The sequence below is a fragment of the Saccopteryx leptura genome, chromosome 5 (assembly GCF_036850995.1).
Source record: "Saccopteryx leptura isolate mSacLep1 chromosome 5, mSacLep1_pri_phased_curated, whole genome shotgun sequence".
NCBI lineage: Eukaryota > Metazoa > Chordata > Mammalia > Chiroptera > Emballonuridae > Saccopteryx > Saccopteryx leptura.
In genome coordinates, this window is record NC_089507.1 from 118,089,684 (window position 1) to 118,114,294 (window position 24,611).

At 40.8% G+C, this 24,611-nt stretch overlaps 1 protein-coding gene across 1 annotated transcript in view; it reads left to right on the forward strand.

Moving 5' to 3' along the window:
- The window catches only part of SVIL (supervillin), a 193,996-nt gene that overhangs the window by 89,489 nt on the left and 79,896 nt on the right, over window positions 1-24,611 (forward strand). Inside the window, exons 5-7 of the mRNA XM_066386805.1 lie at window positions 10,495-10,552; window positions 10,685-10,836; window positions 13,631-14,291. Coding sequence (XP_066242902.1) covers window positions 10,495-10,552; window positions 10,685-10,836; window positions 13,631-14,291 — 871 coding nt within the window. The remainder of the gene's footprint in view (window positions 1-10,494; window positions 10,553-10,684; window positions 10,837-13,630; window positions 14,292-24,611) is intronic.

Genomic DNA, 24,611 nt, shown 5'->3' on the forward strand with positions numbered 1-24,611 from the left:
AATAAACCTCTGCTAGAGTCTAGAGCCTGGAGCAATTCAGAGATTAGGAAGGGTGATGGGTGTGGCTTCACCCCTCAGCCCCAGCTGTCAGTCTGTCCAAACTTTTTTACAGATCTCAGTAGGATGTGGTCCCTGAGACCCAGGGGTGTGGTCTGCCCACTGTACAAGAGTTTCTACTGAGTCTTCTGTGAGGTGGAAACACCAGTCCTAGTCTTGGAAATGTGTGGGGGAAAGCTCCAGCCTCTGTACCAGAAAACTGAGTCACTGATGCGCCCACTGCTTCTTGGCTTCTCAGCATGACCCATTCTTCATGACTGGGGCAGGAGTGACTCCTGAAGGTGGAGCCATTGCTTTTCCCCAGGCTGATGCTGCTAAGATGGGACTGCTCCACCCAAGAAAGATGGCGACTGCAGTATTGGAGAATGACTCAGCACAGGGGTTCCGGTGGCCATCTCCCACAGTGTCACTCCCTGGGTCTCCAAATTTACACTCTCCTTATGCAACTTTAGTCCTCTCAGCTCTCCCTCTGCCTGAGCCCCTGGTACATGGCTGTGAATAAGATTTTCTGTGTGGGCCCTTTAAGACAATCTGCATCTCCGAGAGCTCCCTCTTTTTCTCGCAGACAGAAACCCAGCTCTTCTCACATCCACATGCTGTGTGGGTGCCTTTTCTAGGCTTGGGGTTCTAGGCTGGGATGCCAGACCTGGGGCTGAGGACCCACACCTCTCAGACGAGAGTACCTCCAGACCCTTAGCCGCCGCTCACTCCTGGGAGCGGGACAGCCCTTTCCTCATCTCTGCCCTTCCTACCAGTCTCTGTGTGGCTTCTTCTGTGATCCGTGGTTATAGATTCCTCTTTGTTGAGTCCAAATTTGGTTTTTCAAGATGATTGTTATTAAATTAAGTTGTAATCCAATTTGGTCCTGGGAGGTTGTAGTTGGAATGTCCGCCTACTTCGTCACCATCTTGGAATCCAATCTGTTCTTGTATTTTTAATCCTCACCTTTCTACATGTTCTTTCCCTTGCATTTTAGGCATTCTCAGGTTTTCGGTGGAGGCTGGATTGGGAGGGTGGTTCCTAGAATCAGCCTTCCCTGTCTCTCCCAGGATTCCCCCTCTCCCAGGTCACCAACTTCTGCTCAAAGGCACAATTCTCCCCCTCTCATGCCTCCCCATCCCTCCAGCCTTTTGAAGGTTTCCAGAGTCATGGCATCCACACCAAATGTCTTGTAGCTCCCCACTGGGCCCCATACTGCACCAGAGCAGACTGGCTCCTCATCCCTCTCTTCTTTCCTGAGTAGGCACTAGTGTGGTTGATGAATTAGTGTTTTATTGGTAATGATGCACATGCAGTAAAATATCTATATATTTTTATCTGCTATCTGCCAAGGATCCCTAGTTCTGCCTGGGAAAGGAACAAACATTCCCTGATCCATTTCCCTATTCACCATGACACTAGCACAGGGCAGTGCCAGCCCACAGACTGCTCTAACCCAAGTGAGCTGTGTAACCTTTGCTTCAAAAGAAACAGGTTTGGTGCAAGGTCAGATTGTTTTTCCACTCAGGAAAAAAAAAAAAAAACAAAAAAAAACACCTCACAAGATCAAGCTCAAAAGAAATTAGACCAGATTGCTCTGGACAGATAGTTTGGTTGGTTGGAACATCATCCCAATACACAAAGATGGCGGGTTTGATCCCTAGTCTGAGTACATCCAGGAACAGATGGATGTTTCTGTCTCTCTCTCTTTCTCCCTTCCTCTCTCTCTAAAATCAATAAATAAATTAAAACAAATTATACCAGAAAAAAAAATTCCTTGTAATAGAAATTGAAAGTGTAAAAGGCCTATTGGTGAATTGAGATGCACCCTAAGGAGCTGAGTGGACGATGCACCTGGACATAATCTGATAAAGCTGAACACCTGAGGGTCCCGGCTGGGGTTTGTCCTGGTGGAGGAAACGGAAACAGGGCCATTTTGTCAAGAATTTACAAAAGTGTCAGATGAAATATAGGCTTACTCCCTGTTGATCCAGAGGCTAAACCTGCTATTAATGTGTAGAATTACAAGGAGGTAGGTGAGGTTTCCTATGAGAAAGAAAATTCCAGTAATTTGTAGAACTGAAAGGTGAAATGGACTTCACCATGATCTATCTCACCAGCTCTCCTTATTAAGGGGAAAGGAAGGTCACATGGCCACAGACTCGAGCACAGAACAGAGGCTGTGCAGGGTTGCCACCCAGATGGTGGTGTGGACCAGGGGTGGAAGGGCAGGGTCCTTTTAAGTTTTAAGACTTTGTAAAATACAAAGAAACTCTGTTAAATCTGACCCAAATTTAAAATCTATGAAGATGACTGGAACAAAGGAGAAGACTGAACAGATTGATTTTAGAAATGGCTTAGAGGATTTGACTGATTAGGCAAAGTTCTACAGAGTACAAGTTGTCTTTCTACCTATCGAAGCCTCCCTCTTCATCTCTACCCCACTTCTTTTTCTTTAAATGGCATAGATAATTTTAGGATAAAAAAAATTAAAAACAATATGAGCTGCTAATTTCCTAAAGGTTCAACAATTTGTAACTTTATAGATAACACAATTTTAAAACACATAAACTTATTAAGCCATTTTATTAGAAATTTTACTATAATTGGTCATAAAAACATGATTTTCATTTACCAAAGAGGATGACTTCATGTACTAACCAGATTTATATTTCTAAATTAACAAGGTCTCTAAATCATGCTTAGAAAGTGACAGAGCCCTGCCTCCCCTGAGTCTCATCCGAGTTCCCATGTACTTCACCGTGTCTATGACATGGGCAGGTGTCTTTGGAAAGATCCATTATTATAGGAAAGCCTCAGTTTCTCCGTCTTCACAGATTTGTGAATGATTCTATCAGCTTTTGGCAATAGGATATTAAAAATAGAAATTGATCATGACTGTTTTAATGGCAGAGTTTTAAATTTGTTTAGAAATTTCTTTCTCTTCATTTAATGAGAGATTTGAAATTGAGCATTAGATTGATCATTGCTTTTCCTCCCAGGGACTTCCTCTAACAGTGTGTCACAAACAGGTAATCTAGGGATTTAAAACCTTTACCTGTGTGAAAACTATATTAAAATATATTTTTTATTTAAGAATAATGAAATGGACCAAATATATTACTTTACTTTTTTTATTTTAAGACTTTATTATTTTATTTTAATTTAATTTATTATTATTATCTTTTTTAAAGAAGTGAGATGTGGGGAGGTAGGGAGGCAGAGACAGACTCCCACATGCACCCTGACTGGGATCCATGCAGCAAGCCCCCTCTAGGGCTATGCTCTGCCCATCAGGGGCTGCTGCTCTGTTGTTCAGCAACTGTGCTATTTCAGCACCTGAGGTAAGGCCATGGAGCCATCCTCAGTTCCTGGGGCCAACTTGCTCAAACCATTTGAGCCATGGCTGTGGGAGGAGAAGAAAGAGAGAGAGAGAGAGGTGGAGAAGCAGATGGTCACTTCTCTTGTGTGCCCTGTTGGGGAATTGAACCCAAGACTTCTACATGCTTGGCTGAAGCTCTTCTGTTGAGCCAACTGGCTAGAGCATATTTATTGATTTTAGATACAGGAGAGAGAGAAAGGTGTGGAGGAGGAGCAGGAAGCATCAACTCGTAGTAGTTGCTTCTCATTCGTGCCTTGACAGGGCAAGCCTAGGGTTTCGATCCAGTGACTTCAGTGTTCCAGGTTGACCCTATCCACTGCACCACCACAGGTCAGCCTACTCTACTTTTTAAAATAGCTTTATTGAGCTATATTTCTTTTTCTTCTTTTTTCATTTTGAAATTAAATTTAGTGAGGTGACATTGGTCAATAAGAGTACCTGGGTTTCAGATGAGGAGATCTATTTCATCCCATTTAATTCATCCATTTAAAGGATACAGTTTCAGGGGCATTCACAGGTTGTACCTCCATCACCACAGTCAATTTTAGAACAGTTTCATCACCCAAAGAGAAACCCCACACTTTGTAGCTATCACCCCTCCCCCTTATCCCTCTAATTTTGCAATCACTTATTTTATATGCTGCTTGTCTTTACATTAGTGTAAAGTTGAAGTGCTCCCTCCTGGGGCAGAGGAAGGTCCGTACACAGAGCTTCGGGCTCTGGCTGTGCTCTGAGGCTGTCAGATGCAGGGGGAAGGAGATGCATTCTTGGCAGCCCCTGCCACTCAGGTTGCCATACAAGGTTCTGTGTACTCAGGTCTGGAGGGCTGAACTCAACAATAACTTTACCAGAAAGCCTATTTCTCAAAACTATTGGAAGAAATTATGTCTCCCAAGAAAAGTACCTGGCAGTAAGTATTAAGTATTATGACAAAGCAATCTAGGCAGTTAAATAATTTTATGAAGTATCATAGCCTGATGTCAAACCTTCTCAACCTGTCTTACTTGGAAAATAACAAACAAATTCCCACTGGAAATAACTAAATAGATTCATAAAGTACATATTGCTCCAACAAGGGCCATAGACTACAATATGGATATGATAAAGGGATAATTTAGTGCATGTCTAAGTCTTCTTTGAAAACAAAGTAGAAAATTTATTGCAACAAAAGTTAGGTCTGGATTACTGTTAATCAGCATTACCCTTTTCTTAACCATTTATGAATTATATACATTGTGACACAACATACAATCAATTGAATTAGGGCTATGTAATATAATGTTAAAAACATTCTTAATCCATATTCTTAGGAAATATACGGTAAAGAATTTAGAGACAAAGGTTCATAAAAATTAATATGTAAACACATGTGCACATGTTTTTTTGCACATGTTTTTACACACATACATACAGAATATACATATGAAGAGAGAAAAAAGATGACCAAATGTCATAAAATGTTAACCTATTATGAAGGACATTGTTTAACTTTTCTATAAGTCTGAAGTTATATAAAAATTTTAAAGGAAAGAATAGTTCTTTTGGTAGGTCATAAACAATATAAGCTATGCTCAAGACTATTATTAATCAGAAGATAACTGTGGTAGAATTGTAGGGAGTCTTTATAAATGACAACATAGATTTCCACACCGAGGAAGTATCAGCTTTTTCTCAATGTTTTATGATAAACCTGATCAAACTTCAGTGAGAGGAGCTAATGAGGACTCCAAGTGCCCATAGGATGATTTTTTATTTGTTTGTTTGTTTGTTTGTTTTTCCTGAAAGGAATGAAAAAACCACACACTAGCAATTCAAATAAATGACCTTTTCTTTTATACAGCTGAAGTGTTTTCCACGGGATAGATACACTAGCACAATTATGTTACAGGTTGTTTTACTGATTTTACTTTTAACTTACAGACTTGGGGAAAGGAAGCCAAATTCAAGGTGTGTGTTACTTGTTTTTGTCTTGTACGTCCTTTCTTCTCTAATCTCATATCTATAGGAACAAGGCAAATGTTGATAATTAAAAATATATTTGTAAGAAATAATGGACTGAGGTCATTTACTGGAGGTTCTTTTTTTGTGAAATGTTCACTATACATTTTCACTAAGAATCAATAAGCTCACCAATACATTTAAAGTACAATTTGCCATATGGCCTCGCTGCATGTCTCAGCACATGATCAGAGAGGACGGGAAAATGTCAGGCTAGAAATAGTTATGAGTTTGAGTCTAGGCTTGATTGAAGTGTTGGATTTCTCGGTGCTGGGATCAATGATTCTCACCCAAGGCAGGACCATTTCAAGGGGGCTTTAGAAACACATACAACTGTTTTTGTGTCACAGCATGTGGGGACAGTTTGGCAGTTAGTAGGAGAGCCAGGGCTATTCAGCAGCCTACAGTGCAAGGCTCCCAACAAACAAATCGCCCAGTCAGAAGGTCATGAGTGCCCCTACGGGGTCTGTGATCCACTCCAGAGCCAGCCTTCTGTGGGTCTGCGACCCTGAGGAGCTGCCCCTCTGTGCCTGCTAAGTGGCATCCTGAGACTCCTTACACCCAGCAGTGAATGGCTGATGGCACTGTGCTCACTGGTGCATTGTCCAGCTGGTTCTGTCCAGAAAGCAACAAAGATTCCTATGTACAGTAGGATGATGTGGCTTTCGTGTCCCACCCCTCTCTTTCCTGTCACTGCCCAGACTTCTTGGGATTCAGTTTCTGTGATGAACTATGTTCTGACCATCAGCCTTTTCCCTCCTCTTACTGTCTTGTTCCTGGTAGGACACTGAAACAGGGTAGTGTCAACCATAAAGAAAGTACAGTTGTGCTGTGGGTGGGACATCTGTCTACATAGTCTGTCTCACTGTTAGTTGATTTTTTCTTCTATGTAGAATATGGTGGGGGAAGGATTCAGGAAGCAACTTGTTGCTTTGCTTTTTCACTGGACTGCTGAAGTCTCTTTTTGTCTTCAGTTGCATGATTTTTATAGAAAAATTGAAAATTTAATGTCATGAAAATAATTTTCAGAGTCTTAAATTAGGACAAAAATAGTGTATCTTAACTGTTCCCAAAGAAAGTCACATGCCATTCTGTGAGTGTAGCATTAATATTTTGTCATCAGCCAGTCACATGTACTTCGACTGCTATCACAAAATACTGCCACCTGGGGGGCCTGTAAACAGCAACATTTTGCTTCTCATTGTTCTGGAGGCTGGAGGTCCGATCAGGGTGCAGCCCGGTTGGGTGCTGATGAGGACCTCTTGTCAAGGTTGTAGACGGTCTGGCTGTTTCCTGCCATGGTGGTAGGAGAGAGAGCACTCTCTGTGGCCTCTTTTATAAGAGCACTAATTCTAATCATGAGTCCAGAGCCTAATGACTTCCCAAAGGTTCATGCCCTAACACCATCACTTTGGGGAATAGAATTCAATACATGAAGTTATGGGGGGCAGGCATAAACAATAAGACTGCAGCATACCTACCTGAAGTAATTTGGGGGGAAGCAAAGGTAAGTGTCATGCGTGTGTCGCTGTGCTACTCAGGACCCTGAGAAATACTCTCTTTCTCAGTGATGGGTTAGAGGCATGGACTGAACACACAGCCGTCAGAGCACTCGGAATGTGGTTTCAATGGCTTCTTGAGCAGTCTTCTGAAAAAATATAGCTCCATCCTCCACTTTAGGGATTTAAATAAATAATTGATACTATTTGGCTTATAGCATTCTTGGAAATATTTTCAAAATATTAATTTAATGGCTCCCCGCCATTAAAGTTTTATCCCCATAATCTGGCTGGAGCTCACTTGCTAACTGGGAAGCTGTGATTCGCCAAGCTTCCCTGAAAGGTGTTAGGAAAGGTGCACTGGCATCATTACACTCCTGTCTTCTAGACAGGAATGGGATTGACAGGTCAGGGCACACACATGTCCGCCTTTCACTACTCTGCTTCCTGAGAAGGCCTGGGGAGAGACAGATTCTCTTGAAGCCAACAACAAAAGTCAACCTGACTTAAACTTTAAAGTGGCTATCATTTAAAAAATAAAAAAACAAACCAGGCTTGTATGTCTGAACATAAAGGGTAGTATAAAAGCTGTGTGTGTGGGGGGGGGGGGGGGTGACTTATTACTAAAAATGACCACTTCAGAAAAACCCAAAAGAACAAAAAACAAAACACCAAAAAAAAAACAAGTAGAAATTGAAGCAGCTGAAAATTAAATTCCAAACATTCATATTCCTCTTTTGAGTTTCTCTGACTCAGCTTTTCTAAAAGTTATGGGCCCCAAAGCTGTCACTGACTCCTCCTTCCCACCCCTACCTGGGACCTCAATGGGAGCCACTCAGAGCAGCTGTCATGAATTCCCATGACCTGGGGGGTGAGGGGGCGACCAAAAGAGAGATCTTTATTCTACACAAAATTGGGTAATTTCTCCAGGAAACAATTATTTGACATCTTAGTAATATCCTCGTAGTCAGTATCACATGAGACCCTCCTGACATCAGCGGAACAGTTGTTGGGTCATTCGGTGTTGCTAGGAGAATCACAATACTGTATTTCCATATGTATAAGATGCACCTTAATTTTGGGGCCTGAAATTTGAAAAAAAAGTGTATTACATAAAGTTATTGAACTCAAGTTTATTCATCATAAAATTCATACAACTCCTCATCACTGTCAAAACTCCCATCCATTAGCTTGTCTCCATCTGTGTCTGATGATGAATCACTGTCTTCATTTCATATATTGCTTCGTCCTCAGTTCCATCTATGGCATTTGAAATGCCACACTTCTTAAATGACTTGACAACGATCTCAATCTTGATATTATCTCAGGATCTTTTCACCCAGGTACAAAATTCTCCTATAGTTGGTTTCTTTACTCATCCTGCTGATGTCAAATTGTCCCCAGAAGACGTCATCCATTGGTTCCATTTGTCTCTCATGGAAGCTTTGAAGGGTTTGTTAATGCTGACATCAAGTGGTTGGAGCTGGGATGTCAAGCCTCCAGGTATGATGGCAAGTTTTGTTTTTTGCTCTGCCACTGCAAGGACTGTTATGTGTGTCTTCTTTGTGTTTTTTGTTATGTGTGCCCTGAACTGATCAAGCACCAATAGGGCAGATTTGTGTAAGAGCCCACCTGGTCTCCTCCAGACTTTCTCAAACCAGATCTTCATCCCATCCAGACCCATCCAACCCTTGTCATGAACGTGGACAATACTCCTTGAGGAATGTCTTCTTTTGGCATTGTTTTGCATTTGAAAATCAGCATAGAGTCTGCTTGGTTCCGTCGGCACAACAAGCTAGAACAACTGTATAATGGCTCTTTTCATGTCCACTTGTCTTCACAGTTACAGTTTTCATCCCCTTCTTATCAACAGTTCTGTTACTTGGGACATCAAATTGAAGGGGGACTTTGTCCATATTTGCAATCTGTCCCAACTAAAACTGCTGATGTGTCTTCTGACATTGAATGACAAAACAATGAAATTCAAGGACCTTCTGCTCACAGCTTTCAGGCATCTTTTGGGCAAGTCTGGTGCATGTACGCATGCTTAGTCCATTCTGTTTCATGAACCTGAAGCACCAATTGTGTCCTCCTTTGAGATCTTTGACTTCTTTTTCATCAGCAATTCTTCTTGCCTCATGCTGAACCATCTTTGTGGACACAGGAATTCCAATTGCCCTTTGCTCTTCAATCCATATCTTCAGTTCCCTCTCTAAATCAGGCCATTTTGCTGACTTGCCTCTCATGGCCTTCTTCTGCCGTGGCGTTTTCAGTAGGGTTTCTTCTTCCCACAGCCAGTCTCAGATTGTGTTCAGCAGCAGCATTTCCATTCACTTTTGCAAACTGGACCACTTTTAACTTGAATTCAGCATGGTACAAATATCTTTTCTGAGCCATTCCTGGGCAGAATGTGGCAAAACGTAACCTACTGTAATATACCGGTAACAATTGTGAAGCAATGAGTGCAAAGACAAGCAGCATGAAAAAGAAAATGCAAGTTAAAAAATCTACAACAAAGAGTGCAAAAACAAGCACAAAAAACTGGGGAAATGCAAGTGAAAAGAAATCTGCAACCCACTGAATAAGGCACACCCAGTTTTTAGACCCCAAAGTTTTTTGTGGTTTTTTTAAATTTTTTATTTATTTATTCATTTTTTTAGAGAGGAGAGAGAGTTAGAATGAGAGAGAGAGAGAGAGAGAGAGAGAAAGGGGGAGGAGCAGGAAGCATCAACTCTCATATGTGCCTTGACCAGGCAAGCCCAGGGTTTTGAACCGGTGACCTCAGTGTTCCAGGTCAATGCTTTATCCACTGCGCCACCACAGTTCAGGCTAGACCCCAAAGTTTTTGAAGAAAAAAGAGTGCATCTTATACATGAACAAATATGATAATTAATTTTTGTAGCATGTACCTAAATTATGTCACGAAATCATGTGTTAACATCTCCTCTGGTGAAAGCCTGTAGGAGACGCTGAGGAGCTGTATTCATGTACACGCTGCCTTAGGCATCCCGGGAAACACAGTTTAGGTAGTGACTGATACCGACAGGGTAAATGACAGGGTGAAACAGGGATGCTGTGTCCTGGCTGTCGTAGTTTGCCAGTGGCATGTGGGGGATGGGGAGGTGGGGAGGGCGTAGTATTAGGCTCTACTGTTGCAAATGTCAGTGAAAAGCTGAAAATATTTTCTAAATCAGTAACAGTTAAAAATAATTACTGAGAGTTCTGCTTGCTAGGGAGATCTTACTGGTCCATCCTCTCCTGCCTCTTCTGGATGAACTAAAACTTGCTCCTGTCACACTGTTTTTTATGCTCATGGTTTTACTTCTCAGCTCAGCCTATGCTGTGTGTTTGTGTGCACACACACCTCTCATCTGTGTGTGTGCACACTTCTCACCGGGCACCTGCCTTTCTCACTAGAAGACAATCACCATCCAGGAAAGCAGGACCTGTGTCAGTTTTGTGTGGCATGGGGAACCGGGAACAGAAATAATTCAATAAATGTATGTTGCATGAATGAGAAAAATAAATGGACGGCTAGTAAATGCTGGATTGTCTTTTTATTCTTTGACTTTGTTTTAGTTGCAGAATTAAGAAAAGTCTTTGAACCAAAGAAGAAAGAATTTTTAGACATGAAAAGGTAAGTTCCATGTTGCATGAAGGTAACTTCCATGTTGCATGTAACTAGCAAGCAGAAGAGCTCGGCAAAACAGCGTATTGTTCTCCCTCGGACTTGATTGCTGGTGCATAGTTTTTTGGTTGTCTTGCACAGAAAAGAAAGAATTGCCAGGCGCTTAGAAGGAATTGAAGCAGATGCCCAGCCCATCCTCCTGCAGAGCTGCCCGGGGTTGGTGACCCACCGGCTGCTGGAGGAAGACACACCCAGATACAGACGAGCCTCGGACCCTGCCAGCCCCCACACTGGTGAGCACACCTGGTGGCCCATCCTCATGCGGCTGCCAGAGCTGTTCCACATAACTTTTTTTATCTCATGATATGAGAAAGTGAGATACTCCATGAAAGTGAATTGTGCAGATGTGATTATTTATGATTAGACATATGTTTGTTAAAAATTTCAGCCACACATTCGTGTTAGCTCTGTCCTGCCTCACAGGTGGTCCTCCGGGACCACAACAGTGGCACACTGTATGGTGATGGACGAGTAGACATTTCTCCTCCTAACCTGGGAAGGAACTGGGTCTCTCTCTTCATACCCACAGGGCCCTCCATAGGGCCTGCTTGTGGTCAGAGGTCCTCAGGAGAAGTTAGTTTGGAAAAGGACAGAATAAGACATATTTAAACAAAATGCCCAAGTGCCCAGGACAGGGCATAGCTGTTCTTGGGAAGAAATCTTAGGGCAGAGCTAAAGCTTGAACAGATTAGGCTTCTCATTCTATGTGTTTATATAACAAACATTCTATTTAAGTTACTTTGATATGTAATTTTAAATGTATTGCATATATATTTTCATATTGAACAGGATGTCAGGTGGTACTTAGCTGGTCCTTGATTGCTCACTCATTGTTGGCGTGAGCAATCACATATTCAACTTGACCTTGAGAGAAGGTGACACATTCAGGGCTCTTCTGTCCACCCCGGGCCCTAGTTCTATAGCTCTACGATGCTGCTTTTTATGCCCAGTAGCTCCTAGTTTCTTCCTCAGAAAGGGCTGTTGATCTCACTTCATGATACTATTGGCTTGCTTATCTCCATAGTTCCTAATCTTTTATGGCAAGAGAACTAGAGAGCTAAGATTTTAAAATTACATACACAGAGAATCAAGAATAGACAAAGTACCAAGTTGATAGCCAGAAATAAACTCTAGTGCACATAAAATGTTAATCTATATATTATATAATCATTTAAGTATCATATGTTAATGAGAAAAAGAGTTAATAACATGGTCTTAGAAGAACGGGTTGTTGTGTGGTGGGGGAAGGAACACATTTTCCTTCTTACTTCTACTGAACACAAAATACGTTCCAATTCATTAAGTGATTAATTTTAATAAAATTAAAAACATGAAAATGTAAGTGAGTGCATAATTCAAGTTGCAAAGAAAAGGACTTTCAGAACTCAGAAACAGCTGTTAAAACTACAAATGACCAGGTCAGTTGTCTGGACTGCACACCAATTAACATCTGTACTCCACAGAAAATCTTACAGGTAGATCTCACAAGAAAATTAAACAAGCAGGTTTGAAAAAAAATATTTAAAGATAAAGACTCATGTCCCTATAAATGTTTACAAAACCAGTAAAAATGACATTAACAAATTAATAGAATATAGTACAGTAAGCTTGACCAGATATTTCAGAGAAGGAAGAGATAATATAAATGGCTAGTAAAGAATTCAAAAATGTATTTATTCTCTTCTAGTAATTGGAGGAAATTTTTTAAATTGACACAATGTTTACAAGAGAACGTGTTTTGCAGATTCATGTGTGTAAACTGGCACAGACTTTATGGAAATTAATTTGACAGCCCAGTGTGTATCTTCTTTTTTTAAATGAGAGGAGAGGAGATAGTGAGACACACTCCTGCATGCGCCCCAACCAGGATCCACCTGGAAACCCCTATCTGGGGCTGGGGCTCGAATCAGCCAAGTTATCCTCAGCGTCTGAGGCCATGCTGAAACCAGTTGAGCCACTGGCTGTGATAGGAGAAGAGAGTTAGAAGGGGGAGAGGAAGGGAGAAAGAATCAGCCGTCATTTCTCTTGTGTGCCCTGACTGGGGAGCCCAGGACGTTAGCACACAGAGCCAATGCTTTATCTGCTGAGCCAACCGACCAGGGCCAGGGTGTCTTGAAATGATGCACCTGCTTATGAACAACTTTACAAGTCTATCGTGATAGTAATCAGAAAAATCAGACTGATTAAACGTTAGAAACAACCTAAATGCCCAGTAATAGGGAAAGGGTTATTGTAAATTAATTATGGAATGCCTGCTGGAAAGAATGTTATCTTCAAAATAAGATTTCCAAATACCTGTATAAGAAAATGTTTTATATAGAACAAATTATTTTATATAGAAAATAATAAAGAAGAAATCAGTTATACAAAAGACCAGAAGAACTATATAGAAATGTTAGGTAAATTACCAATATATTTATTATTGATTATTATAAATTAGTGACTACTGGAGATTTGGGGCTTTAACTTCTTATATTTTCATGGTGATCATTTTCTCCATCAAGTGCGTGTGCTATAACTGGAGAGACCCACTTCTGTTTAATGCACACACACAGCAACAACCTGGAGAATACTGACACAGGCCGTTATTGTAATGGTTGCTATCGGGCCCCATGAAACCACAGTCCCTCACTTGTCTGCTCACAGCAATTTGAATATCTGTTATCTTTTCCTAGAGGACCCTAAACTCATCCTCTGGCCTCACACATGAAATAGTAAATTCAGAAACAAACAAACAAAAAAAGTGAATCCCAAAGGGGAACTCAGCTGTGGGCCAGGACCAAGGAGCCCTCAGGAGTGAGGGACAGCTTTAGTGCAGCCAAGCTCTCCACAGCATGCAGAGCCATAGTACGCTCCCCGCCTGCCTGTGTGTCACCACAGGTCTTGCTTCTCCAGCATTCCTAACTGCACCTCCGTGAGACACTGTCCCTCACCACCTGTGCGCTCAAGTGTGTATTGTGCACAGAACTGAGTATCACCAATGTGTCTTTACTGAAATCTGTGTCTGTTACCCATATAATTTTGTAGGCCGGTCAAATGAAGAGGAAGAAACTTCTGATTCTTCTTTGGAAAAGCAGATGCAACCAAAACACTGTGCAGAGACCTCAGGTGTCCATGGTGAGTTGTCCTACAGCTCAGGCATCATGGACACCCAGGGTCTGGAGTCCAAAGCGGAAAGGATCGCAAGGTACAAAGCAGAGAGGAGGCGGCAACTGGCAGAAAAATATGGGCTCACCCTGGATTCCGAGGCGGACTCCGAACCGCTGCTTCGCTATACCAAGTCCAGGAGAGAGCCTGACACTGCTGAGAAGAGGGGAGGGAAGAGTGACAGGCCGGCGGAGCCCAGCAGAGACCTCAGCTCTTCATACTCCAGGACCGAGATCCCAGGGCTCAGGACCTGCGTGGCCGAGTCCCAGGACTATGCCCTGCACACCGGGGATGTGTCCAATACAGACATGCTACTCAACATGGAAAACCAAAGACGAGGTCAGGAGCCAAGTGCCACCCACAACATACCCCCCACTGTTGAGAGTTCCTCATCCTTCTCATTCTCCGGGCAAGATTGCTCCTTCAGTGAAGTGCCAAGGTCCCCAAAGCAAATGCACAGCATGTCCCTCTCCTCACCTGGGCAGCCAGCCTCTCCAAGCCACTCTGGTGACCCACCACTCCCCGCTGAAGCTCGGCCCAGGTAAGCGCTCGGCCCTCACTGGGCACCATTAATGTGGAAGCACCGCAGTCACCTCGGCCTCAAGGTGTCTTAGAGTTGGGTGTTGGCATTCCGGGGAGTCTGGGCTCACTGCAGAAATAACAGGACATGAGTTTTTAAATTCTACAATCTCGAAACAGGTTCTATGAAAGCAGGAAGTCAGTTGTGGGGGTTTTTTTTGCTATTTTTTTTTAATAAAATAAACTGAACAGGCACCATGGGGACACTTTCATGGGTGCCTTGTTTTATGACTTTCTTTTCACTATTTCTCATCTGCCTTTTAACAGTTGTCTTTTTTATTATTATTATTTGTTCTTCCATAATTATCTATAAGACTTTTTAGTGATTGCTGGTATTGTTATTTAAAATCCTAAAGCAGAAGGACCACCACTAACCAGTGGAAGGGGCGCAGTTTAGGGTATGAGGTGTAACTACAATATATACTGACTATTACTGTAACATAGTTATGTAAGTATAACAACACACTAAGGAAATGGCTGTTTACAAGAATGCCTTATTCAATAGATCAGCCATTAAGAATGTAATGAATCAACCAAGGACAAGAACAGCTCTCATCTGCAAAAATCAGAGAAAAAGTCAAATACCAGAAGAGAATATACTGTATTTCCCCATAGAAAAGATGCACCTTTTCCGAAAAATTTTGGGGTCTTAAAACTGGGTGTGTCTTATATAGTGGTTGTAGATATTTTTTACTTGTGTTTCCTGCTTTTTCACGCTAGTTTTTACACTCATTGTTGAAGATAGTGATTCGTCATCAGACACAGATGAGGACAAGCTAATGGATGGGAGCTTTGATAGTGATAAGAAGTTGTATGAATTTCATGATGAATAAAACTTGAGTTCAATAACTTTATGTAATACATTTTTTTTCCAAATTTCAGGCCCCAAAATTAAGGTGCGTCTTATACATGGGAGTGTCTTATACATGGGGAATTACAGTGTGATATTTCTTTCTAAATTAAAACTAAATTTAATTTAAATTAAAATGCTAAATTTAAATTAAATGTAATTTTCTAAATTTAAATTAAATGTTACATTTTAATTTTTTTTAAGTAAGAGGAGGGGAGACAGGGAGACTCCCTCATGCGCCCTGACCAGGATTCACCAGGCAACCCCCTTCTGGGGCTGATGCTCAAATTAACCAAGTTATTTTTAGTGCCTGAGGCCGATGCTTACACCAACCAGGGTATCCTTAGTATCCGGGGCTGATGCTGGAACCAATTGAGCCACTGGCTTTGAGAGAGGAAGAGAGAGATAAGGGGGAGACAAAGGGAGAGAGAAGCAGATGGTCACTTCTCTTTGTGCCCTAACCAGGGATTGAACCCGAGATGTCCACACTCTAGGCCAGCGGTTCTCAACCTTTGGGTTGCGACCCCGGCGGGGTCGAACGACCAAAACACAGGGGTCACCTAAAGCCATCGGAAAATACATATAAACACAGGCCACCGCAACCCACAGGTTGAGAACCACTGCTCTAGGCCAATATTCTGTTCACTGAGAGAACCTGCCAGGGCCACATTTCTAAATTTAAATTAAATTTAAATATTTAAATGTAAATTTAAAAAGTGTAATGACCATATTTAAAATGTAATTTACTTAAACATCCTGCTTGAAGGTGTGGGATAATTATCTACATCCATAACTAAGTGAATTTTTTGGCTCAAACAAGCATTAACTTCACAGGTGAACCTAAGATCAAGCAAATTTATTCTGAAGAAAAAAGATGTTGAAAAATATAGATCATTTTAGTTCTTGAAGTTTATTGAGCCAAAGATCTGTCTTGACTCAATCATCCACACTAAAATATTTAGAGACATCAGCTTCTAAGAGAAATACTATAAATCCTGAGACTGCATTTTGAAGGTCTTTGGTTAGCCTTTGGACTTTACTTGATATTTAAGGACTGTGACCTGTTGTCTCACATTTGAAAAGAAAGCCTGTTGTTAGGAAAGTTGCGTTTCATAGTAGAAACAGTGTTCTTGGCTTAATCTCTATCAAAGAAAATTTTTCATGTGCTCTGTGAGTAGAACAAAGAAACTTGATGTTCCAATTTAGAAAGAAAGCAATTTACAATTACCTGGGTTGAAAAATAATGAGGAATCTAATTTTGGGTTGCCGTATTATAAAAATGGTTTAGGCTGCGATCACGTCGTCTAGGTTAGTCATCTAGATCGGTGGTCCCCAGCCCCCGGGCCATGGACTAGTACCGGTCCGTGGGCCATTTAGTACCGGTCCGCAGAGAAAGAATAAATAACTTACATTATTTCCATTTTATTTATATTTAAGTCTGAACAATGTTTTATTTTTTTTTAAATGACCAGATTCCCTCTGTTACATCCATTTAAGACTCACTCTTGACGCTTGTTTCGGTCATGTGATACATTTATCCGTCCCACCCTAAAGGCCGGTCTGTGAAAATATTTTCTGACATTAAACCGGTTTATGGCCCAAAAAAAGGTTGAGGACCACTAATCTAGATCACATATAATAGATTCTCAGTGGTATTTTGAATCAGTTATAATAATAATTAAAACTTGGTTGCATACTTCAGGTAAAAAGATAGGATATTTAATAATTTTGTGGAAATTGTAAAGGATTTCTTGAGGAGGCACATGCTTTATTTTTTTTTAACCATTCAAGGCATACAATTCTGTGTAATAGAAGCAAAGAAATACAAACCATTTTGTATACACTATATAGACAGGAAGTACCTGTCAATCTATATGAGTTATGTTTACATGAAAAAGAATAGAAAATAACGTGTGACAAGAATGACATTAAAAACGATTCAGAAAAACAGCAGGCTTAAAGGACACACTAGATCAACTCGATTTAATAGATATCTTCAGAACCTTTCACCCTAAAGCAGCAGAATATACATTCTTTTCAAGTGCTGATGGTACATTCTCTAGGATAGACCACATGTTAGGGCACAAAAGTGGTCTCAACAAATTTAAGAAGATTGAAATCATATCGAGCACTTTCTCTGATCACAATGGCATGAAACTAGAAATCAACCACAACAGAAAAACTGAAAAAATACTCAAACACTTGGAAACTAAATAGCATGTTATTAAATAATAAATGGGTTACCAATGAGATCAAAGAAGACATAAAAAAATTCCTAGAAATGAACAATAACGAGCATACATCAACTCAAAATTTGTGTAACACAGCAAAAGCAGTACTGAGAGGAAAGTTCATAGCACTGCAAGCATACCTTAAGAAGCTAGAAAAAGCTCAAATAAACAACATGACTCTGCATCTAAAAGACCTAGAAAAAGAACAGCAAATAAAGCCCAGAGATAGTAGATGGAAGGAAATAATAAAGATCAGAGCAGAACTAAATGACATAGAAGCTAAGAAACAATACAGAGGATCAATGAAACCAGAAGCTGGTTCTTTGAAAAGGTAAATAAGATTGATGAACCTTTAACCAGACTCACCAAGAAAAAAAGAGAGAGGACTCAAATAAATAAAATTAGAAATGAGAGTGGAGAAATAACAACTGACACAACAGAAATACAAAATATTGTAAGAAAATACTATGAAGAACTGTACGCCAAAAAACTAGACAACCTAGATAAAATGGACAAATTCCTTGAAACATATAATCTTCCAAAAATTAATCTGGAAGAATCAGAAAACCTAAACAGACCAATTACAACAAATGAGATTGAAACAGTTATCAAAAAACTCCCAAAAAAGAAAGGTCCTGGGCCTGATGGCTTCACAAGTGAATTCTACCAAATATTCAAAGAAGAACTAACTCCTATCCTTCTCAAGCTATTTCAAAAAATTCAAGAGGAAGGAAGACTTCCAAGCTCCTTTTATGAGGCGAGTATAATTCTGATTCCAAAACCAGGCAAAGATGACATAAATAAAGAAAATTATAGGCCAATATCCCTGATGAATTTAGATGCTAAAATCCTCAACAAAATATTAGCAAACCGGATCCAACAATATATGAAAAAAATCATACACCATGATCAAGTGGGATTTATTCTTGGGAGTCAAGGCTGGTACAATATTTGCAAATCTATCAATGTTATTCATCACATAAACAAAAGGAAGGAGAAAAACCACATGATAATTTCAATAGATGCAGAAAAAGCATTTGATAAAATCCAGCACCCATTCATGATCAAAACTCTCAGCAAAGTGGGAATACAGGGAACATACCTCAATATGATAAAGGCCATCTATGACAAACCCACAGCCAACATCATAGTCAATGGGCAAAAATGAAAAGCAATCCCCTTAAGATCAGGAACAAGGCATGGGTGCCCCCTTTCACCATTCTTATTCAACATAGTTCTGGAGGTCCTAGCCACAGCAATCAGACAAGAAAAAGAAATAAAAGGCATTCAAATTGGAAAAGAAGAAGTAAAACTATCATTATTTGCAGATGATATGATATTCTATATAGAAAACCCTAAAGTCTCAGTCAAAAAAAACCTGGACCTGATAGATGAATTCAGCAAGGTGGCAGAATATTAAATTAATACTCAGAAATTAGAGGCATTTTTATACACTAACAATGAACTGTCAGAAAGAGAAATTAAAGAAGCAATCCCCTTCACCATTGCAACCAAAAAAATAAAGTACCTAGGAATAAATTTAACCAGGGAGATTAAAGATTTGTACTCGGAAAATTATAAAACATTCATAAAAGAAATCAGGGAAGATACAAACAAGTGGAAGCATGTACCTGCTCATGGTTAGGAAGAATAAACATCATTAAAATGTCTATATTACCCAAAGCAATTTATAAATTCAGTGCAATACCGATTAAAATACCAATGACTTACTTCAAAAATATAGAACACATATTCCAAAAATTCATATGGAACCAAAAGAGAACACAAATAGCCTCAGCAATCTTGAAAAGGAAGAATAAAGTGGGAGGTTTCACATTTCTGGATATCAAATTATACTACAAGGCCATTGTACTCAAAACAGCCTGGTACTGGCATAAGAACAGGCATATAGATCAATGGAACAGAACTGAGAATCCAGAAATAAACCCACACTTTTATGGACAACTGATATTTGACAAAGGAGGTAAGAGAATACATTGGAGTAAAGACAGCCTCTTCAACAAATGGTGTTGGGAAAATTGGACAGATTCCTGCAAAAAAATGAAACTAGACCACCAACTTACACCATGCACAAAAATAAACTCAAAATGTACAAAAGACTTAAATGTAAGCAGTAAAAGCATAAGCATCTTAGAAGAAACCATAGGCAGTAAGCTCTCTGACATCTCTCGCAGCAATATATTGGTCGATTTATCTCCACGGGCAAATGAAATAAAAGACACAATAAACAAATGGGACTATATCAAACTAAAAAGCTTTTGCACAGCTAAAGACAATAAGAACAGAATAAAAAGACAAACTGCACAATGGGAGAATATATTTGACAATACGTCTGATAAGGGGTTAATAACCAAAATTTATAAAGAACTTGTAAAACTCAATACCAGGAAGACAAACAATCCAATCAAGAAATGGGCGAAAGAAATGAATAGACACTTCTCCAAAGAGGACATACAGATGGCCAATAGGCATATAAAAAAATGCTCAACATCACTAATCATTAGAGAAATGCAAATTAAAACCACAAAGAGATATCATCTCACACCAGTCAGAATGGCACTCATCAACAAAACAACACAGAATAAGTGCTGGCGAGGATGTGGAGAAAAGGGAACCCTCCTGCACTGCTGATGGGAATGCAGACTGGTGCAGCCACTGTGGAAAACAGTGTGGAGATTCCTCAAAAATTAAAAATCAAACTGCCTTTTGACTCAGCTATACCACTTTTAGGAATATACCTCAAGAACACCATAGCACTGTTTGAAAAGAAGAAATGCACCCCCATGTTTATGGCAGCATTGTTCACAATAGCAAATATCTGGAAACAGCCCAAGTGTCCGTCAGTGGACAAGTGGATTAAAAAGCTTTGGTACATATGTACTATGGAATATTACTCAGCCATAGGAAATGATGACATCGGATCATTTACAACAACATGGATGGGCCTTGATAACATTATACTTAGCGAAATAGTTAAATGAGAAAAAACTAAGAACTATATGATTTTATATATAGGTGGGATATAAAAATGAGACTCAGAGACATGGACAAGAGTGTGGACTTATGGGGTGGGGGGAGGAGAGGGAGGGGGTTGGGGGAGGGAAGAGGCACAAAGAAAACCTGTGACGAAAGACAATTGGACTTTGGGTGATGGGAATGCTGCATAATCAAATGTTAAAATAACGTAGAGATATTTTCTCTGAACATATGTACCCTGATTTATCAATGTCACCCCATTAAAATTAATTAAAAAAAAAAGACTCCTGGCCAAAAAAAAAACCAAAACAAAACACGATTTAGATTTATTTTGTACTAACACCATTTGTTCATGTAGTAAAGATCAATTTTAGAAGATCACCATTCTGCTAGATGTCTTCTCTCTAGTGCCAGTAATTCGAGTGTTAAAAAGTCACTGTTACCCGATTTCCATTTGTGGGGAAGAAAGACAAAAATATACGTTGTGAACTAAACTCTAACCAAATAAACATCAGTTACCCAACAACCATGAGTGAAAATAAGATGTCACCCGATATGGGAATTAGGCAACAGAAGAGTTGAAGAAGATAAAGGAAGGACAGAAAATCGTCTACATATAACAAAATAATAGCATGCTTCACTGTGGTTCTTCCTGTCATTGACATAGAAAGTTTCTCTCCCTGCTCTACTGTACCAATCACCCAACACACTGCCAGGATATTTGGTTGTTATCTCTGAATTAGCTCATTGCTTTCCCATCGTTTTATTTCGAGCTCACTAGCAGGAGGCCATTATTGTGTCATTAATTACATATGAACACATCCTCATGAATATACAATTACAAGACTGCCTACAGTAGCCTGAAAGTTCAAATACGAGCCAGATGTCCAGTGCTCTTGTTTATACGTCTCATGGACACTGACACATGTCCACACGGAGCCATTGTCAGTTCCTGTACTTCACTGTGTGACGCTGTTTGCAGGCATTGTAAGTTCAAGAACAGCTGTTAGGGCAATATGTAGCTGAGTGAAAAGGTTTATTTTAGAATCATTTAAAGTTCAGTTTATTAATAAAGTAGATATATATTATGTTTGTACAGGATGGGGCAAATTAAGTTGTGAGTACTCAAAACACACAGTTTATTCTTGTGTTAGTGTTTTCTCATTGTCTTGTCATTTTCCATGGGAACAATTGTACACCTACTTTTGTGACACCCTGTAGGTGTGTGGGTGACAAGGTGTTTAGCTCAGAAATCCTGTTACTTGCCTGGGAATCAGACAAACACATTGCTCTGAAGCAAGTTAAAAATACATATAGTAACAGAATAGAGTGTGAGACACCTCCCACCCTCCACTCCCCAGTCCCTCCAAGGCTTGCGAACTTGGAATTCAGAGGTTGTCTTTTCTGGAGAGGAAGGGTTACTAATATGAACCTATCTTTGTGAAGTCAGCCACCTGTGAATTTTAGAATAAAATTAAAAGTCATTCAGGTGCCTATGGATTATTCAAATGTTTAAAAATTAGAGCTTCTGCTATTGGTAGAATTCCTGAATCAAAGCTCTTATTGAATTTGCTACTTTGTGCCCCTCTCGTTATTAAAAGAATAAAAATAAAATGCACTGTGTTTCGGTGGCTCTATGAGTGGAGACACTGTGCCCAAGCTCACGGCTGCTGTTCCTGAGTAGCCACTGTGACCCCTACTCTTGGTGAGGTATGTGACTGACAGAGGAGAGTGACATTTAACTGTGTAGCTGTAATCTGCTCTCGAAAACCCTCCTTCATGCATTTTCATTACTTTGCTGCCATCCTCAGCACTCCTTCTCCCACTGAACTAATCATAAAGTCAGCGACCAGGAAATGGCCATGGTGGTTGCATGTAGCACCAACACTGAAATTTGACCCGGGACGGCTGCCATTGGTAACGGATGGTTTGAAAAGGCTCCCCATACCACTGGATAGCTGTGGATTTGTCAGGAGCATAGAACAGGGCACCCTCCGGAAGGAACTTTTTCTGTCACCCCAGGACGTGCAGACTGGGCCACCCAAGAAGGGATGGGACCTGTGCTGCGTTCTTGTAGTTTATTTCTGATTGCATGTTTCTCCTTATGAGAGGTGTGATTCTAAACACTGTCCCCAGAGCCTTAAACTCATCGTTATAACTGTTCATTTCCTGCTTCCCTGCACTGGCAGAAATGTCTGCAGTGGTGATGCTGGAGGGAGGTGACTGCTTCTTGCCCATCAACACCACTACCTCTGCCTGTCTCTCTGGGGACAGGTTCCACGTTCCAGTGGAATGTCCCGAGAGACAGATGCCTGAGGGTCCACTCTCCAAAAGGGAGACCTCAAGGTCTCTTCCGGTGTTGGGGTGGAGCCCTTTCCCCTCCCACCCCCTGTGCACTGATATCTGTGGTCCCTGCCCTGCTCTCCAAGCTCTGACGGTTGCCATAGGCTCCACCCGCTCTCATTTCCTTTTCATTTTATCCTCTTCTCGCTGGCAAGCATCGTTTCTGTTCATTGAATTCAGTGTGAACCTCCCACCCCAAAATACTTACCGCTATATCCTGAAAGTGCACATCTGCCAGATTTTAAACGTAGGCTCCTGCCCGTGCAGGAAACCCTGCCCATTCCGGTGCCTGTGCCTGTGCCCTCCACACAAGCAACTCTAGCAGATAAACTGCTTTTGATGAGATCTGAGATTAATAGCCATTTTTCTTAAGCTGAATCATGTTTTATAATGAGGAGCTGTTACATAATTAGAGCCGGATACCCACAAGGTGAAACTAATTTTACTGTGCTGGACTGGACCTCACTTTGGTAGCCAGGAAGCACTGTTTTTGTCTATTGACTCTTCGGGGTTTAGGGAGTGAAAGTGTATCATTATGTACTGAGACAGGAACCAAGAGCAACTCCTGTCCTCTATGACAACCGAGGGTGAGTTCTTATTTCCTGGTAATATAATTCTCTGCCAGCTCGTTGCCACATCATAAGAAAGGGCTCTGTTACACCCAAAGCACCGTCTCCCCACTCCGTCATCCCCAGTAACCCTACAGTCCTCTCCCAGGGAAGGGCAGCCTCTGCCCTATGGGGTGTTAACTCCCCCTAAGACTCCTACTAAATAGATACTAGATATGAAAGAATTTTTAGTTCTTGGAACCAGAAATAATCCCAAAGATTATTTACTTTAAAAATCTGTTTACCCCTGGCTAGCTGGCTCAGTGATAGAGCATCAGCTCAGCGTGTGGAAGTCCTGGGTTCAATTCCCAGCCAGGGCACAAAGAAGAAGCGCCCATCTGCTTCTTTACCCTCCTCCTTCTCCTTTCTCTCTATCTCTTTCTTCCCCTCCCGTAGCCAAGGCTCCATTGGCAAAGTTGGCCCGGGACTGAGGATGGCTCCATGGCCTCCGCCTTAGGTGCTAGAATGGCTCCGGTTGCAACGGAACAACACCTCAGATGGGTGGAACATTGTCTCCTGGTGGGCATGCCGGTGGATCCCAGTCCAGCATATGTGGGAGTCTGTCTCTCTGCCTCCCCACTTCTCACTTCAGAAAAAAATCTGTTTCCTACATGAAGAGTCTAAAGATGAAAGCACTACGTAACTAGAGTGAAACCATATGGCTACTTTGACGAAACTGAACCCATTATCCATTGTCCATTTGCTCATTTACGTTCCCTGCATCCATCAGTCCTTTCCAGTATATTCTGTTCTTATTGTTTTTGTCAGTTCTCATTTCCATCACAGTGGAAAGAGAGTTTGCTGTCTTTGCCCTTTGAAGGTTAGAAATTTTAGGGAGGAAGATCCAAGGGTATTATAAAAACAGTTTATATTGATTTACAGAAGGTATTAAATAGCTTAACCCTCAGAAACAAAATGAGAACTTGTAGGCCAGGAGGATTCCACCTCAGTACCATCTATCCATATCTTGTAGGTGTTGATTTATATGTTAATTTCAGCTCTGAGGTAGTTTTGAAGAAAATTATATTGAGCCATTGAACCTTCTGTGTGCCAATCATTGCTTCTATATCGGCACATCATATTTTTTAAGTGTGGGAAATATATAGCTCCAACACTGGGGTAATGAAGGTTCTAGATGCCAAGGTTGGGTGCCATGAGGACACCAAATAGTGTATTATTTCTTCCTCCTTGGAGAAGTGATAATAATTAATTGAACCAAGTCCTTAAGAATGTGGTGAGTTCGCATGACCGGA